At 42.7% G+C, this 18,949-nt stretch overlaps 1 protein-coding gene and 1 non-coding gene across 3 annotated transcripts in view; both read right to left on the bottom strand.

Annotated features, from left to right (window-relative positions):
• Positions 1–18,949, bottom strand: part of NELL1 (neural EGFL like 1) — a 1,034,994-nt gene that overhangs the window by 837,111 nt on the left and 178,934 nt on the right. Inside the window, exons 1-2 of one of the 2 annotated variants that reach the window (XM_055581357.1) lie at positions 14,149–14,279; positions 12,799–12,988 (exon numbers count right to left, since the gene is read on the bottom strand). In XM_055581357.1, the coding sequence (XP_055437332.1) occupies positions 12,799–12,988; positions 14,149–14,269 (311 nt within the window). In that variant the 5' untranslated portion in view covers positions 14,270–14,279. Of the gene's footprint in view, positions 1–12,798; positions 12,989–14,148; positions 14,320–18,949 lie in introns of those variants that run through there. The other variant, XM_055581358.1, reaches the window with a different exon arrangement.
• On the bottom strand, positions 5,618–5,689 carry TRNAS-GGA (transfer RNA serine (anticodon GGA)). The gene has a single exon. It is a non-coding gene; the product is annotated as a tRNA-Ser (tRNA).

Raw genomic sequence — 18,949 nt, 5'->3', positions numbered from 1 at the left:
CACACACCCACTTTGATCCTGTAACTCCCATCTCAGCAGAGGCTAATTGTCACAGTCTCACCTAGCTACACAAATGAGACAGGCCACGCTGATCCAAGGCCAGGGGTGCCTGGCTTCCTGCCCTGTTGCTATGTCACTGCTGCACATGTCAGGCCAGAGACATAGATAACAGCCCAAAGCATGAGGCTAGAGCATGCAGGTTTGGAGAAGGCAATGGCACCCCACTCCAGTACTCTTGCCTGGAAAATCCCATGCATGGAGGAGCCTGGTAGGCTGCAGTCCATGGGGTCACGAAGAGTCGGACACGACTGAGCAACTTCCCTTTCACTTTTCACTTTCATGCATTGGAGAAGGAAATGGAAACCCACTCCAGTGTTCTTGCCTGGAGAATCCCAGGGACGGGGGAGCCTGGTGGGCTGCCGTCTCTGGGGTTGCACCGAGTCGGACACGACTGAAGAGACAGCAGCAGCAGCAGAGCATGCAGGTAAATACCGTTCCTCACACTGCCAAGGGACAGAGCTGCCCAGACTAATCTACAGCACTCATTCTTCTTAAGTATGTTCCTGCTACACACCAGTGGTGCATCAGGCTTTACTCTATTGAATGAAAAAGCAAATTAAAGATAAATACATACAGTGCTGTCTTACTATTGAAAACAACATGTTTGCATATGCAAAGAAAAGTTTTAGAGAAGAGAAATAAAACTGGTAATAATGATGACTTCTGTGCAAAGGAGTTAGGGACAGGGTGATTGGTATCACATGGTTTGGAACAGTTTGTATTTTCATTTTTTTATAAGTTATCCAGTATTTTGTTACATATTATCTCACTTATATGGGACAGGCTTTTAATAAATTTATTAGTTATTTCATTATATAAAATGAACCTATACTGCAAGAATTTTCACCCCAAACTCCACAATTACTGCTTGGAATTGTGTTCCCACATTTCTTTTTGTTATACTTTTTGTTTTTAATTTTGTGTAATATGTGAATCATACATAATTTAAGAAAATTAAAGAAAAAATGTATCCATTGAATTTCACAATAAGGCTATACCAAAACAGCCTGGGACTCTCATGGAATCCTGCCCAAAGGGCTTACTGAATGGGCTTGATGGGAGATCCTATTGTGAGCTTCGGCTATAGTTTGAAGAAACAGACCCACAGAATTGGATGATGCTGATATGTCCACAGACCAGACAAGGGTACCCAACTGTGTTTTCTCTCCAACAGAGAGGGCACATTCCCCTTCATCCTATCAGTGATCAGTTTATGTTTGTGCCCCATGGGTAAGTTACCTCTACTCTCCCGTGCCTGCCAGAGCTCCTGCAGACATAGGAGACATGTAAGTTCAACTTGCAAGTGGGGCACAGCTCACCCTGTGCTGTGAATCAGACCAGGAAATCACCAGAAGTCTTCTACAGATTAACTGCCTTCCTCCAGAAAAGAATCCACAGAAGTTCAAAGCAGAAATGCCAGGGTAACTTTATCTTCGTCTTTCCCCAGGCCTGATATTTACAAATCACATTGAAATTTACAACACCTATTATGGGACAGCTCTACGATATACACTGGTGATGCAAGGGTGAGCTCTCGAGGGGGGTCTGCAGCCTGTGAGAAGGACAGACATCAATCAAATGATCAAAAACCACTCTGCAGAGAAACAGTTTATGATGGAATAGTAAAACACAAGAAACTTCTTTCTCTTGTCCTGAAAATTAAGGGTAAGTAGACATGAACTTGATTTTCAAGAAATGGCATATACAGAAATCCTGAGGCTTCAAAGAATATGGTAATTAAAGAACTAAAAGAATGTAGTGTAAAAAGAAATTGAAGAAGGAAACATGGGCTAGACTATGCAAAAAAAAAATTTTAAGCTATATTAAGGATAGTGACCTTTAGCCTTAAGCTTATAGGAGGCCATTAAATGAGCTTCTGTGGGTGCTGGAGTGGGAAGGGAATATGTGATCTGGTTTACAGTGTGAAGTCTTTATGTATTGCCCTAATGTCCATGAAAGATTGCTGCCTGTGAAAAAGACTCACAATTCAGTGTGCTCACTCACTTCCTAGGCCTTGCTCTTATTAGCTCCTGCAGGCTCTAGTACATATCTAATTAGATACCGATAAAAGAAGCAATAACAACAAATGCCCTCCTAAGTAGGGGTCAGCCACCGCCCAACCCTTTATTTCACCACCAGTAGTTTCTAATGAGACCTTGTGATTGCAAAGTCACCTTAAAGAACACAGAGAGTTTATCACCTTGAAATAGTGAATATCAAAATTTATATCGGAACAGTGTAAAACCACCCATGTAACACTGGAGACTAGGATAATGCTTCTATTTCACATTTGAAGAAATGGCCAAATGGCTCATGCGGTCAGTCATGATTTAAGATTAGGTCCTTGGCCATTGTACATCAGTATGGAGACACATGCAAAGCATACAAATCATATAGGGATGATGGGTCATTCGAAGCCCTGATCCCATATTATCTCTGTGGGATTGAAGTCATGAACCTGTCTATCAATACTAGATTCCAGGAAGGGAGAGTCTTTAAATCTAAAAAGGTGATGTGAAATTATCTATAGAGTCCAAAGACCAACAGTGGTTGGAATTTATAACAAGGTAAATTTTGGCCCAACAAGGTCCTTGGAGGTAATCAGCCTCCACAGTCTGAGAAAGTAGTACATGGAATTTGGACTTTGCTGGTTTCAGTTTATAAGCAGGATCAGTCAGTTCATTTACTCAGTCGTGTCCAACTCTTTGCAACCCCATGAAGCGCAGCACACCAGGCCTGCCTGTCCATCACCAACTCCCGAAGTTCACTCAAACTCACGTCCATTGAGTCAGTGATGCCCTCCAGCCATCTCATCCTCTGTCGTTCCCTTCTCCTCCTGCCCCCAATCCCTCCCAGCATCAGAGTCTTTTCCAATGAGTCAACTCTTCGCATGAGGTGGCCCAAGGACTGGAGTTTCAGCTTTAGCATCATTCCTTCCAAAGAACACCCAGGGCTGATCTTCAGAATGGACTGGTTGGATCTCCTTGAAGTCCAAGGACTCTCAAGAGTCTTCTCCAATGCCACAGTTCAAAAGCATCAATACTTTGGTGCTCAGCTTTCTTCACAGTCCAACTCTTGCATCCATACATGACCACTGGAAAAACCATAGCCTTGACTAGATGAACCTTTGTTGGCAAAGTACTGTCTCTGCTTTTCAATATGCTATCTAGGTTGGTCATAACTTTTCTTCCAAGGAGTAAGTGTCTTTTAATTTCATGGCTGCAATCACCATCTGCAGTGATTTTGGAGCCCAAAAAAATAAGCAGGATAAATTGTACTTATTCCATGAGAAGTTAGAAGTTATATGTTGTCACATGGGGGTGTTAAAAAAGATGGAGGAAGAGAAGAGGGAAGAAAGTGGAGGGGATTTGTAAAGAATAAAATAATCTCTCTGAAAAAGTAATAAGGAAAGACCTCTGGACTCTGGCTTCCATTTGTCACTGACTAACTATGAGCTCCTTGACAAGTCATGTCTATCCTCAGTACCTCCAAAGTCTCCATCTATAAGATGCAAGAACATCCACCTCAGAGTGCTTTTACCAAAAAAAAAAAAAAAAAAAAAGTCAAGGGAATATATAGATCACGTATTTTTTTTAAGTCCAAAACATTAACCTTCAACTCAACAATGACTGAGCAAAAAGTCTGAGTATTTCCCAGCATGGTGCTGGGTCTCTGAGGCCAAAATGTCAAGGAATTCAAGAAATTGAAATCATAGATTCCTCAGCTCCCTCCTTGCTTGTGCTTCAAAGACAGCACCAACCTGGAGAACACTGAGTAACTGAATGAGCTGTGCTGGGGACACACCAGGATGAACTATAGCTGTTTACCTCTCCTGGAAATCAAATTCCCTTCTGGGTAATATAGACATTCTGAGTATCCCAAAGAAGCCCACTGAGACCTCCAACTCCAAGCCTGTAAGTTCCTATGTGTAAAATTTGATGTCAGGAAAGTGATACCCTCAGACCGACAGACTAGTGACTAAAGATGCAGCAGGACCTCCCTGAGAAAGAGTTAGAGATGGCATCACACAGACCCTTTACAGAAAAGGGAAATTATTTCCACTCTAACTGCCCAGGAAAACCCTCAGGTGAAGGCCCAGACACATTAACCAGCTGGCTGAGGGGCTCTGTAGCTCTTACTGGAGACATACTCACAAGAAGTTAAGAGGGATGAGCTGAGGGGCGAGAGTTAATTGAATTAAAGGGGTTAGAGCAGGGAAAAACATTCACAAGAACCTTTTCCTTCCAAGCCTCCTCATCTCCACGCCCCATCTCCACCATACCCCCTACAAGAAAAGCAGCCGAACAGGTTCAGCTATAAATCCTTGCATCCAGCCACTCTGGCTGCTATTATTTATAACATTAATTTAATTAAAGTTCCCAGAGAGATAGATGAATTTCCTTCCAGTACTATAGAAAATCAGTTCTTTTCAATGACAACATCAGTACCCCTGCTCTAACTAGAAAACTAATGTAGTATTTGGAATTCTTTTTCTTTTTCAATTAAAAAGTCCTCATGGCTCATGCATTTTTTATTCCCCAGTGTTCCTTTCCAACAAGTGAAGCAGAAAAGGAACAGAGACACCTAATATGTAAATGTACATTTTTTAAGAAATTGAGTTCCATCATATATATTATTCTGGTTTGAGTTTTTATTTTCTCTCGCTGCTTTCCTTTTTAAGGAATAACCATATGTATCCATCATCAAGGACAGAGTAGAACTGTAACAATAAAGATGCAAGCTTTGATATTTTCTCCTACCAAAACACATTATATCTCCTGCAGCCTATTTCCCCCCTTCCATTCATCCTGTGTAAACCCATGTCCATGCATTAAATCACAACTCAAGAGGTGTCTGAAGGCATATAGATGAAATCACTAAGTTGAAAATGAAGTCTTATTTTCCCTTCTATTTTAATATATCTTAGGTCCAGTGTATGCAATAATGCACCTTCCTGTTAATCTACTCATGGCCTCAGGTAGCCAACAAGCCACCAGATAAAGAGAAGATTCGATTGTATTTCTTTTTAGTCCTTTCCATTTGTAATTCTGAAAGCCCAAGAATGCAGATAGATGGGGAAATGCAGGCCACTCTCTCATCATCCACTTCAGTTAATCCTTTAACCTTCTACCTCTCTGCCACTGAGGCCACTGTTGACCAAAAGCATATTTAAACCCACCAGGCAACAACAGAAAAAAGACAAAGATTTTTGAAAAGACAAAATAAGAAATGAGTTTGCTACTGATGGCATTAGAAGATTGGGCAGAGTTAAGCTTGGAATACACCTAACGAGGTTGGAATAAACAAGCTGCAGGGTACAAAGCGTGAATACAAGTGTGTGGGTCTCAGCCAGAATGAGACATCCAACACGGTCATGTCTGAGCGCCTTAACAATTAAGCAGCCACTTTCTACTAAGCTGAAAATGAAAGTGTTAGTCACTCAGCCATGTCCAACTCTGTGTGACCCCATGGACTGTAGCCCAACAGGCTCTTCTGTCCATGGAATTCTTCAGGAAAGAATACTAGAGTGGATTGCCATTTCCTTCTCCAGGGAACCTTCCCAACCCAGGGATTGAACCCGGGTCTCCTGCATTCCAGGCAGATTCTTTACCAACTGAGCCACCAGGGAAGACCTTTAACTTTGTTGAATAATCTACAATTTGGAATGTATTACATTGGCTACCTAGACCTTTAGATTCATTATCTCCCATTATTTAAGTGCCTATGGTTTGGCAGCAATGAAGGCTTTTTTCCCTTCGGTATTCAGAGGATGTGTGTTTTTGTTTTTTGTTTTTTTGTTTTTTTTTTAACAGTACAACTATCCATCATCCTCTGGCTACACTACACTGCTTTATCTTGTAGGTTACCAAGCTACCAGGCCTCCACAGCCAGGATAGCCTATATACCCCCAAAAATGCTGTCCACTGTCACATGTCTGGATCAGAAGATGTCTGAAAGAAATAAAGAGCACAAGGTGGAGAGAATAAGATGTCAACATTCCTTCAGTTCAGTTCAGTCGCTCAGTCGTGTCTGACTCTTTGCGAACCCATGAATTGCAGAACGCCAGGCCTCCCTGTCCATCACTAACTCCCGGAGTTCACCGAGACTCACATCCATCGAGTCAGTGATGCCATCCAGCCATCTCATCCTCTGTTGTCCCCTTCTCCTCCTGCCCCCAATCCCTCCCAGCGTCAGAGTCTTTTCCAATGAGTCAGCTCTTCGCATGAGGAGGCCAAAGTACTGGAGTTTCAGCTTTAGCATTATTCCTTCCAAAGAAATCCCAGGGCTGATCTCCTTCAGAATGAACTGGTTGGATCCCCATATCCAAAATTGCATATTCAGCATCTACTCTAGCAAGAAGGAAGGCAAGAGAAGGTGGGGGAGGGGGAGGGTTGGAAAAAAAAGACTGGGTATCTAGGGTAAGCAGCCTTTCTTCACCAGCAGCATGCCGCACTGTGAACACACAAATCAGTTTAGATGACTGCAAGCTGCCTGCTGGTCTACCGCAGAAGCAGCCCTGTGACGATGGCGAGCTCGGTTGCTCTCCAGGGTCCTGAAGGCAAAAAAAAAAAAAAAAAAAAATGCATACTCTAAGTATTGTAATGAGATATGCCTGGAAGAGTAGAGGTGGAAGGAGATTCAGAAATCTAGTCCTAGCCCTTCATTTTATTTCTAGCAGCTAAGACCCAGGGACAGTAAATGAATTTCCCAGGGTCATACAAATTTAACACTTTCTGGTAGCTCTAGTTTTTAGTTCAGAATGCGTTTGTGATAAAAAGCCAGATTTTCAAAGTAGAGATGCAAATAGTATCTATTATGTTTAGGAAAGCCAGGAAATTATAAGACAGTGGTTTTCTCATTCCGTAAAACTGCACCTGTACATCTCCTCCTAAAAGCTGTGATCATTTTGGCTCATGGTTTGAGAATGGGGGAAGTAAATCTTTGCATCTCCTCTCTCACAGAAGTAAAAAGAAAAGGGGCCATGCCACATTCTCAAAGCCCTGCCAGGATCAAGGAAACATCGTATCACTTTGGAGGGGATGTTCTCCTTCCCATTCAGCCTCAGTTATATATATTTTTAAGAGACTCTGCAGTTACTTACTTTTACAGGGACTCTGTTGGCATAAAAATCATTTATGATTGTGTTGTACTACCAACCATGGAACTAAAAGACAAACTATTGGAGAACCATGCCTAGGATTTGGCAGTTAGAATAATTTTAGGGACCTGATGGACCTCAAACCCTACACTGCACCATGGATTCACATTATGCACTAGGTTCTCCTCCATGAGACACGGATCTTCACACAAAAAATCTTCACTTTTTGTATAAGTGAAGATTTAATTAAATTGCTTTCATTTCCAGTATGACACTGAAACATCTTTGCTACATGATGGCAAATGTTTATAGTACTTCATGATGCTGTGTGTTCATAGAGTAGCTTGAAATTTTCTAAGGATTTTGCACACACTCTCTTGCTATATTCCTACAACCAGTATATGGTAGAAGAATTACTATTACTCCCATTTTACAGATATAAGCACAGATTCTGACAGAGAAGAAGGATTGGAGATGAGAGGACAGGAGGAATCTTCAAAGAGTCTAAGACACAGATTTCCTGATTTCACACTCCATCATTGCACATTAAGTCACATTTTATAAGTGGCAAAACCAAGACAGAGGTCCAGCATTCATTACAGGTTTAGGATAAACCAGATAACATGTGCCTGGTCATATAAGAACAGCTCTTCCTTCCCTGTCATCCCCTCTGTCATATTTCCTTCTCTGTCTCTTCCTGCAGGCTGTCTCTCACTGCCAACTTGATCCACTCACTAATACACAGTCTTTTATCACTGGCACTCTGACTGGCTTTGTCATGCTCACAAGAGGAACCTCATTCCAAATCGGATTCTCATGTAACTTACACAGAATCAAATCACAGTGGCAAAACTGTAAAGCTGCCAAGAGTGTCATGCATTTTTACTTGGGATGGTAAGAAACTGAGAAGCTACTCCATGTCACCAGGAACTCTTCCTTCTGTGGTCTCCCAGACCTGATGGTCTCTACTAAGAAACCAGCAATCCATCAGGTACTGCCTTACAACATCAGGTACTGCCTTACAACATTCCTTGTACTGTTGCCTGTTCAGTTCAGTTCAGTCACTCAATCGTGTTTTACTTTTTGCAACACCATGAACAGCAGCATGCCAGGCCTCCCTGTCCAACACCAACTTCTGGAGTTTACCCAAATTTATGTCCATTGAGTCGGTGATGCCATCCAGCCATCTCATCCTCTGTCGTCCCCTTCTCCTCCTGCCCTCAATCTCTCCCAGCATCAGGGTCTTTTCAAATGAGTCAGCTCTTTGCAACACTGTTGTCTTTTACTGTTAATTTAATTACACATGGGTTATATCCTATATTCTTTCCTTGCTTATCACTTCTCTTGGGATAGAAGATTGGGTGCTGCTAGGTTAGCTGGACATCAGGCATATACTACATTCTCAGTTTTAATTTTGATGAGTTGTGTGCATGTGTTCCTGTTTGTGAAGTAAATAATACATCAGTGCAGGAAACAGGAGATTGAGAATCTTGGCCTAGCTCTTTTGGAAGTGGTGGTCTTTGATAGTCATCTCTTAATTTCTCCTTTACTCTACTGCAAATGTTTGTCAAAAAGTCATTGTAGTACATTATACATGGCTTAACTACGTTAAGGGATGTTCAGTTTAACAACATGCTTGTAAATACTTTAGTAGCTCTCTGGAAAAAAGATGCCATATCACCATATTTCATTATGAAAAACCTAGAGATATAAAGAAATGCTCATATCGTGAAGTTATTCTGAAATATTTGACAGAAACTTTGAATTACTGACTTGTTCAGTGATTTACAGTAAGTTTATTTTTCTGGGTCTGCAAGTTCTTCAAAATCAATTGTATAGAAAAGCCGAAAGTGCTCTGCAGTGAATCAATACCAAGCTTTAGAGGTAAAATCTAAATATGTTTGCTGTTTAGACTACAATCACTGAGTTAACTCTGTCAGAGTGACAACCAGGCTGCAGGTGTGTGTATTTATGTACGGGCACTATGCCCACTTGCACAAGCTTGAACAAATGAGGTGCGAGTTCAGAGTTCCATTTCAATGGGACTGGGTAAGAGAGAAATTGTTCCAGTGGTGAAGCAAGAGGAGGTGGGATTGGAGTGAGGAGACCTGTGTATTGCAGAAAGTTCCTGCTGAAGCCTGGATGCATGTACCATTTGAATGGAAAACACTTTTGAGTCCATTCCTCCACTGTCATTTCAAGACCAAGATGCTGGGAGTGACTATTTTCAGTTTTCTCTCTGCTTAGCTGCTATCATTAGTGTTTAAACAGCCTGCTCACAGGCTTGCATGAGAGTCCACAATTCTTCTAATATCCAAGGATCGGGGCCAGTCACTGTGGGGGTCCCTGGTGGCTTCAGAATTCAAAAGGACTGAATGAATAAGCCAAGGACTTCCTGATGTCAAGAACTCCTATTTCGTTGTATCCCCATGGCCCGGCAGAGACAGTGTGCCCAGTACTTTAATTGGATAGATTGACTGAAAATTACAAGTTACCAAATAAAGAGAAGGAAAGAAAATCCCTTTTGTGGTAAAAGAACCCTTATGCACTGGATCCCAGATGTCAGGGGATTGTGGGCTTTGAGTGACTGGAACAGGCTGCAGGGTGAGCCGAGAATGGAGTAGGGTAATCGGAGGAATGTGAGTTCAGGCCTCCTTCTCAGCTTTGTTGGCAACTCTTAATACAAAGGAAGCAAAAGAAAAACCTAAGGCAGTGGAGATAATCAGGCTGGCCACCCAACTGAGTGGTTCCTTTAATGTTTCTAGCTTCAGGTAATCTGCTACCCACACTTTGGGAGTTTCTAAGTAGGCCCAGCTGAACAGCTGAAGCAGGAAAAAAGTGTGTCTCAGTAACAGGCAGAAAGTGTTAGATTACCAACTGAAATAGCAGTCACTTTTCTTGTGACAATTTGTGTAATTAGGTCTGAAAAGGTTCTGTTTCTCAATTCTAAGAAAAGGAGAAATTTCTGCCACTTTCCAATTCCTCAGAACAATGGAACTGCCTGGAAATCTTCTCACTCTGATTTCAGTATTTTTAGGATTCCTGACATTTTTGTAGCTTCTCTCTCCTGGGAAGACTTCCTAGCATGGTTATGACTTTATCTTGGAAAGGACATGAATTTCAGAGGTGGAGAACAGAGGTAGGCAGGCAAAGGTTGGGGAATTATGTCCTGGTTCAGAGTTTTAGCTCCATGGTTGTTATGTGATTGGAACTAAGTTCCTTACCATCTTGGAGCCTTTCTACCTCCAAATCTGTACAATCCGTCTAATGAAATTGCCTCCATACCATACGGCTGCCCCAAGGACTACTACACCTATCACACCTAGCACGTTACCTGGCCTATGGTAGATGCCCAGTAGACGGAAGTCCCTTTCCTTGTGCCAAACCAATGGGTTGTGTAAGATTCCACATCCTGCCCCCCAACCCCAAAGATCAGCAATGTAAGATGCATGACAGGAAAATGCTAGAAGTAAAGAACAAACTGCTCACACTGAGTCTGGCTCTTTTCTTCCATCATGTTCTAAGTCCAGTACCAACAGTCCCTCATGTTGAGCTGAAGAGCCTAGTGGTTAGAGCAGACACACAGACGTCAGACTCAGGTCCAATTCCTAGAGCTGCCTCTTAGCATCAGAGGGTTACAAAAATAGAATGTAACCTCAGTTCCATCACTTTTAGATGAGAAAAAGAGCCAGAGTGATAAATTAATATATGTAAAGTACTTAGCACAGTCACTAGCATAGTCAACACCCCAAAATGTTATCTATTGCATCACCATTTATCTTCTAGCCAGCACAGCTCTAGCAGGTGACAGGTTGAGAAAAATAAGGAAGCATAACTTTAAGGGCAAAAGGAATCAAAAAGGAAGAATCTCACACCGGTATGAAATGCATAGCTTAGAGAATAAAAAATCAGCCTTTCTGAAATTCACTCTCTGTAAGGGTGGCCTAGATAAGACATAGTAGACCAGCATCTTGATAAATAGCCCAGAGGTTCTGCCATTTTAAAAATCAGCCAGTGCTGGCTAGGAAGAAACTTTTGAAGAAGAAAAGTTTGTTCCACATACTAGACACTATCCTCACCTTAAACTTTTCCTCCTCCTCACTGAGGCTGTGCTTTTTGGGTACTTGGACTTCCAGGGTCCCTCACTTATTTATTGCAGCCCAGGCTATTCTCCAGTTGCTGCTCCCTCTTTCCTTTTTTTTTTTTTTTTTTTTTCTCAAGGGAAAGCACAAATGCAGTTCCCCACTACCACAAATTATGCAGTCAAGTTTCCCACATTTGGGGAAACCGCAAGCACTCCCTCTATTTAAACCAGTGGTTTTCAAATGCCAGCCCATGCACCAAGGCTAACCTGCTTGTGTAAGAACTACCCAGAAAGTTTATGAAGAATATAGTTCCAAACTCAGGGAATCTGATTCACCTGGTCAGAGATAGCCCCTGGTTATCCATAATTCTTAAGTGTAGTCAGGTTTTATAATTGTTTCTAGACTTTTCCTACACCAAAATCAAAATTGACCTATCCCCTGGCCCAGTCATTCCCAGCTTCTCTTTCCCTAACCTATCTAAAAACCTCATTTGTCCTGGGTCCATGAATCATTAATTGGCACCAACTTTGTTTTCCCTCCAAGATCTTAAATAAAGGAAAATAAGTTATGCTATGAATGAAAGTATAAAAAAACAAACCACCAGAGAAGGGGACTAGTATTTAGAACCTGCTCAAATCCATTCTGTATAAAGGCGGCTGACCCTAAAGCATACTGCGGGTTCCAGCTCTCCTGTTCTCTCCCTAGTCTCATGGCAGAGAGGCCAGAATACATGACAAATCAAAGTCTGGAGACACTGGGTCACCACAGGTGTGCAGAATAAATAATAATAACTGTAACAACCACCACCACCACCAGGTACTGGGTGCCAAAGGCCAAGCACCACCCAAAGCACTTTATGCAAATTGTCTTACTTAACTTTCCCATGTGTGAATATGTGTAACAGTACATATAGTACTAACAGTCCCGGTTTACAAATTACATTGGGATGCAAAGGAATTAATGTGTCCAAATTCACACAGCTAACAAGTGTCTGAGGATGGCACAGGAGACAATTTCATAGGGACCAGAGCATTTGTAAAGGCAGGGAACCTTCAATTAGCACAAACTACCCACCCTCTCTTTCCCCTTCTCTAGAGAGAAGACTATTGGGAAATAAAAGATAAAACTTACACAAAGAGGAAGCAAATAATTGCAGAACAAGAAAACAGCAGTGTCTCCAGGATGTTTCAGTTGGGAAGTACTGAACTAGGCCTTCAACGTTTCTTTCTTACCTGTGGTATAGAAGGATGCACAGGACCCTTCTTGTCTCCCATTTGAGCAACATATGGGTGGTGGGTAGGGTGAAACAGAAATGCTACCTGACAGGCCACTTAGTTCTAGAGAATTGAAAGAGCCAGTGAGTTCTTGAAGATAGGAATGGAACGAGTGGCTGAGAGCTGGCTTCATCCAAGCTGCCCAGCCCAAGGTAAAAAGGAGCTACCTGTTTCTATGGAAATGTCATCCAGGCACACATTACATCTAGTTGAAGCCACAATTCTCCAGAAAATTCAGAAAGCACTTTAAATAGATAGATCAAGCTAGACCAAGACTCACTTCAAGATGGTGGAACTTCCCTTAAACCTGACACTAGCTTCTGTTCTCGGCCTTTCCAGGTCCTCTCCTGAGAGAGACTGCAGAGCCGGAGTAGCAAGCGCACTGAAGTATCCCGTCATCGGAAATGCAGTCAGAATGGAGGCTGTACTCAACATGTCTGTACTTTTTCCAGGGCCTAAAAGAACAAGTCCTGTGGCCAAACAATCATTTAACTTTGGCAGTAATATTAATAAAGACCAACCATTCATGGCTATTCTGCATCACAAAAGATTCTCTATAAAAGGACTCAGATCACTGTTCATAGACTTTCAGTGGGTTCTGGAGAAAGGAAAATATCCCCCTTCACCACCATCATCCAGCTGTCCAGACACATGTGAACCAAGAGAGATCAATAGCGTCCTTGCTTCAGCTGGCCGTAAACCTCCCCCTAGGGACAGACATAGAGGAGGATATCTCCTTCCCACCCCAACCCACAGCATCCTATGAAACTCTCCCTTCCTCTTCTTGCCCCTTATACCCCCATCTTCAAAGTAGTCCTGCCACCCTCTGATAAACTGGAAGGCTCATCCCTCTGCATAGGATAAATGGCATCAATCCCAAAAGATTCCAAGAACAGCCCCTTTAAGAACAGCCCCTTTCCATTTGGAAAAAATATTTAAGCAAAGCTGTGCTTGATGAAGTGAAATAGAATTAGCCACTCCAGTAGCTCCGGCTTCTCAGATTCATTTGAAGGTAGACCAGCTCATTCGCTTCCAAGTGGAACGGACTCAACAACAATACATCACAGTTAACTGTAATCACAGCTCCACAGAAATCCAGCCGGTACCTAGAGGACACCGAGGTGTACTTAATAGTCCCGCATCTGTAATCAACCTTTCATACATTTCTTCCTAATCACTGCATATGGTTTCATTTTAATGAACTGTTTTCTTAGCATATTACAGTTGGTCATTCCGGGACACCTCAGTACTCTTGCCTGGAAAATCCCATGCATGGAGGAGCCTGGTGGGCTGCAGTCCATGGGGTCACGAAGAGTCAGACATGACTGTGCGACTTCACTTTCACTTTTCACTTTCATGCATTGGAGAAGGAAATGGCAACCCACTCCAGTGTTCTTGCCTGGAGAATCCCAGGGACAGGGGAGCCTGGTGGGCTGCTGTCTATGGGGTCGCACAGAGTTGGACACGACTGAAGTGACGTAGCAGCAGCAGCAGTGGCCCATTTGGTATGTTAAATGACTCCTAGGGTCCCTTTTTTTATTCCCCAGCAAGGCTTGGAGGTGATTGGTTTTTTCCCTTCCCCATTGCTCAATTTCAAGGACACAATCACAGAAGAAAGGCCAAGACATACCTGTTGCAGTCGATGTGGAGCAGGAGATGGGAGGCGCTGACCGACAGTGCAACCTTGTGCCACTGCCCATCAGCCAGGCGGTACGGAAGTGCCTCTGTCCGGGGCCTCCCATTGTGTACATAGTGATAGCGAATCTCATCCCTCAGACCACTGCTCTCCAGTTCAAAATAGCTGTGTGTAAAGAACAAAAATGTGTTTTTTTTACTCCTGGTTATCACAGCCGTCATCAATCCTCGTGACTTCCTACCAGGATCCCCAGAATCTAAAATTAACTCAACATGATGCAAAGAAACACAACCCACAATTAATTGTACAACATGGAACCCAATTCACCTTCCGTCCAAGAGTCCTCACAGTGACAGCTTGAAGGCCTGGTATGGTGACTGAAGATGCACTGTGAGTGAGACAGGTGACAAGCTAATTGGCAAAGCTCAGTGCAGTGTCACTTAAATATAATGCAGGTCTCCTTTCTATTGTCTACAAAAGGCCATCCACGTGGAATGGGTTTATCGATGTCTATTTTTATTACTGCCACTTCTACTTTTTCAAGAATTAAAGGAAAATACAAGTCACGTGAACTATCGGGGATGGAAACAAACTATCACAGAAGAGATGAATAAGTTTTTTTGTTGTTGTTGTTGCTTTTACTTCCGCCTAGACAAGACACTATAAGTGAACAATTCCTACATAACCAATAAGGAAGGAACGTTTGAAGCTACTCGCATTATGTGTTAATATTTCCAAGTGTCATGGAATGAAATATGTGATTGACCTTTTCTTTTTGCAGACTGTTACCTTCTTTTTCTAGATCTGTGGAAAAACTCAGCACCTCCTCTGCAGTCGGCACACTGGCCATAAAAGGCAGCAGGCAGCATTGGGACAGTCCCCAGTCACACACCAGGGCTGGCACTTTAATGGGGGCAGAACTATGCAGGTTCCTATGTGTCCCTTCTGAAATGTGTCACCGTGACCATCATCACCACAGGGTCCAATCTGACTGCCAGGCACTGCACTGGGCCTCTGACATATACTGTCTAATCCATCACTCACAAAAGCCTGGAAGACTGATACGATGTCTTCTGAGGATCTTTAAAAAAAAAAAAAACACTGAGATTCTGGAATTAAGTAACATATCCAAGCCAGATTTTAAACCCAGAGCTAGATGTGACATTCCATGTACTATCCACCAGTGAGGCCTCATCTCAGAGGCACAGAGACAAGGTGGTAAAGATGGCCTCAATTGGCATTGTCTCCCAGCAGCTTATCCGCACAGGCAGTTCAAGAACTGCTTGCCTAAACAGGTAACCAGGTTCAATCTCAAGATGTGGAAGGACCTACTGCTTCTGCTGAAATCCACTGAGTTGGCCTGACCCCACCAACCCAAGCACATTTAATCCAGAACATAAAATGCATCCTCCATGAGCACTGAGATGAAAAGACCATGACTTCCAAATCCCACATCACATAAGAAAACAAATGCACATTTCTTGCTCATCTTTCACAGGGATCTTCCCGAGATCACACTGCAGGAAAAGCGAAGTCAAGACCAGCCTCTGACCCACCTCACATGGACTATACAAAGAATTAGGCTCAAGATCATAAATAGAGAGGAGGAGCCAAGATGGCGGAGGAGTAGGATGGGGAGAACACTTTCTCCCCCACAAATTCATCAAAAGAGCATTTAAACATCAAGTAAATTCCACAAAACAACTTCTGAATGCCGGCAGAGGACATCAGGCACCCAGAAAAGCAACCCAACTCTTCGAAAGGAGGTAGGAAAAAATATAAAAGACAAAAAAAGAGACAAAAGAGAGAGGGACGGAGTTCCGTCCCGGGAAGGGAGTCTTAAAAAGAGAGAAGTTTCCAAACACCAGGAAACCTTCTCACTGCTGAATCTGTGCCGAGCTTTGGAAGCACAGAGGGCAACATAACAGGGAGAAAAAATAAATAAGCAATTAAAACTCGCAGATTGCGAGCCCTACAGTAACTCCCCCAGCGGAGAAGCAGCGCAGACACCTGCACACGGCATTAGCAAGCGGGGGCTGGGCAGGGAGGCGCGGCACGGGCTGCATCACTTAGACTAAGAATCTGGCCTAAATCTGGCCTGAGCGCTATCTGAGCAAAATAATTTGGGCTAGCAAACCAGACTGTGGGATATCTACCACGCAAAAAGCCAGCCCTAACCTAAGACACCGCCAGGCCTGCGCACGGAACAAAGGACTGAATAGAGATAGCTGGCTGCAGACCTTCCCCCTCCAGTGACAGGCAGCCAGAGCCAGAAGAGGGCAATCGCAGCCCAAGAGAGACATTATCTATAAAACTGTAAGCAGGCTTCTTTGCTAACTAAAACTTCTTGGGGGTCTGGACAGTCAACATCTGCCTGAGAAGGTGCGCCGGTTTTACACCCAGATAACCAAGTGGCGGGGAGGCGATAAGTCGCAGCGTTGGCGCTCGGCAAACACCTCATCACCTGAGCTGCTCGGAGCACAAAACGCAGGCCCAACCGAGTCTGCGCCTCTGAGGACTACCCGAGTGCCTGAACCTGAGCGGCTTGGACCTGGGAGGTGCACACTGCCCAGGGCCGGCCTCGGATTGTTCCCAGCAGAACAACCTAGAGCCCGAGCAGTGTGGGCAGGGAGGCTACACGTGCCGTGAGCGGGGGCAGACCCAGTGTGGCTGAGGCACTGCGAGCGCACTCCAGTGTTATCTGTTTGCAGCATCCCTCCCTCCCTCCCCACAGCGCGGCTGAACAAGTGAGCCTAATAAAAAAAAAAAAAAAAAATGTCCTCCACCGCCCCCTTTGTGTCAGGGCGGAAATCAAACACTGAAGAGACCAGCAAACAGAAGAAGCTATAACAGAGAGAAACGCCTTGAAAGCTACAGGCAATAGATTAAAACCCTGTGGTTACTACAGACTACATAGGAAGGGGCCTATAGATCTTGAGAGATATAAGTCAGACCAAGGAACTAGCCAAAAATGAACTGAACCCACAATACTCACAACAAAACCAGAGAAAGTCCTAGATATATTTTACTATTTTTACGATCATTCTTTCTTCCTTTTTTTTTTTAATTCTTTGTAAAAAAATTTTAAGTCCTCTATTGTTCCTTTAATTTTCACTTTTATAACCTATTACTTTGCAAAAAAAAAAAAAAAGACCCTATTTTTTTCTTCTTCAGCAAACTTCATATATATATATTTTATAATTTTTTGACCTTTTTTTTTTCCTTCTTTTCTTTAACATTGTAGTTTTGAAATTCCAAACACTACTCTAGATTTTTAATTTTTGCTTTTTGGTATATGTTATCAATTTTGTACCTATAGTTTTTTTTTTATAATTTCTGTGACTTTTTTTTTCTCTGTTTCTTTCTCTTCTTCTTTTATATAACATTGTATATCTGAAATTCCAAACTCTACTCTAGATTTTTAATTTATGCTTTTGGGTATTTGATATCAATTTTGTACCTGTATTTTCTTTATAGTTTTTGCGACATTGTTTTTGTTTGTTTGTTTTCTCTCTTTATTTTTCTTCTTCTTTTTTTTTTAACATTGTATTTTTGAAATTCCAAACTCTACTCTAGATTTTTAATTTTTGCTTTTTGGTATTAGTTATCAATTTTGTACCTGTATTTTCTTTATAATTTTCGCGACCTTGTTTGTTTTTCTTTGTTCGTTTTTTCTCTCTTTCTTTTCCTTCTTCTTTTCTTTAACATCGTACTTTTGAAATTCCAAACTCTACTCTAGATTTTTAATTTTTGCTTTTATGTATTTGTTACCAATTTTGTACCTTTAAGAACCCAATCTTCAGGACCCATTTTTCACTAGGGAGCGAGATTACTGGCTTGACTGCTCTCTCTCCCTTTGGACTCTCCTTTTTCTCCACCATGTCGCCTGTGTCTCCTCCCTAACTCCTCTCTACTCTACCCAACTCTGTGAATTTCTGTGTGTTCCAGACGGTGGAGAACACTTAGGGAACTGATCACTGGCTGGATCTGTCTCCCTCTTTTTCATTCCCCCCTTTTATCCTTCTGGCCACCTTTGTCTCCTTCCTCCTTCTCTTCTCTGTATAACACCATGAACATCTCTGAGCGGTCCAGTTGTGGAGTGCACATAAGGAAGTGACTACTGGCTAGCCCACTCTCTCCACTATTGATTCCACCTCATCTCATTTGGGTCACCTCTAACTCCCTCCTCCCTCTTCTCTTCTCCATGTAATGCTGTGAACCTCTCTGAGTGACCCTCAAGGTAGAGAAACTTTTCATCTTTAACATAGATGTTTTATCAATGGTGCTGTATAGAAGGAGAAGTTTTGAAACTACTGTAAAAATAAGACCGATAACTGGAAGCAGGAGGCTTAAGTCCAAACCCTGACTCCAGGGAACTCCTGACTCCAAGGAACATTAATTGACAGGAGCTCATCAAACGCCTCCATACCGACACTGAAACCAAGCACCACACAAGGGCCAACAAGTTCCAGGGCAAGACATACAAAGCAAATTCTCCAGCAACAAAGGAACACAGCCCTGAGCTTCAAGATACAGGCTGCCCAAAGTCACCCCAAAACCACAGACATCTCATAACTCATTACTGGACATTTCATTGCACTCCAGAGAGAAGAAATACAGCTCCACCCACCAGAACACCGACACAAGCTTCCCTAACCAGGAAACCGTGACAAGCCACCTGTACAAACCCACACACAGCGAGGAAATGCCACAATGAAGAGAACTCCACAAACTACCAGAATACAGAAAGGACACCCCAAACTCAGCAATTTAAACAAGATGAAGAGACAGAGGA

The sequence above is a fragment of the Bubalus kerabau genome, chromosome 5 (assembly GCF_029407905.1).
Source record: "Bubalus kerabau isolate K-KA32 ecotype Philippines breed swamp buffalo chromosome 5, PCC_UOA_SB_1v2, whole genome shotgun sequence".
In the NCBI taxonomy this organism is placed as follows: Eukaryota; Metazoa; Chordata; class Mammalia; order Artiodactyla; family Bovidae; genus Bubalus; species Bubalus kerabau.
The sequence above is the reverse complement of the archived record's forward strand: the minus strand, read 5'-3'. Positions and strand labels throughout refer to the sequence as shown.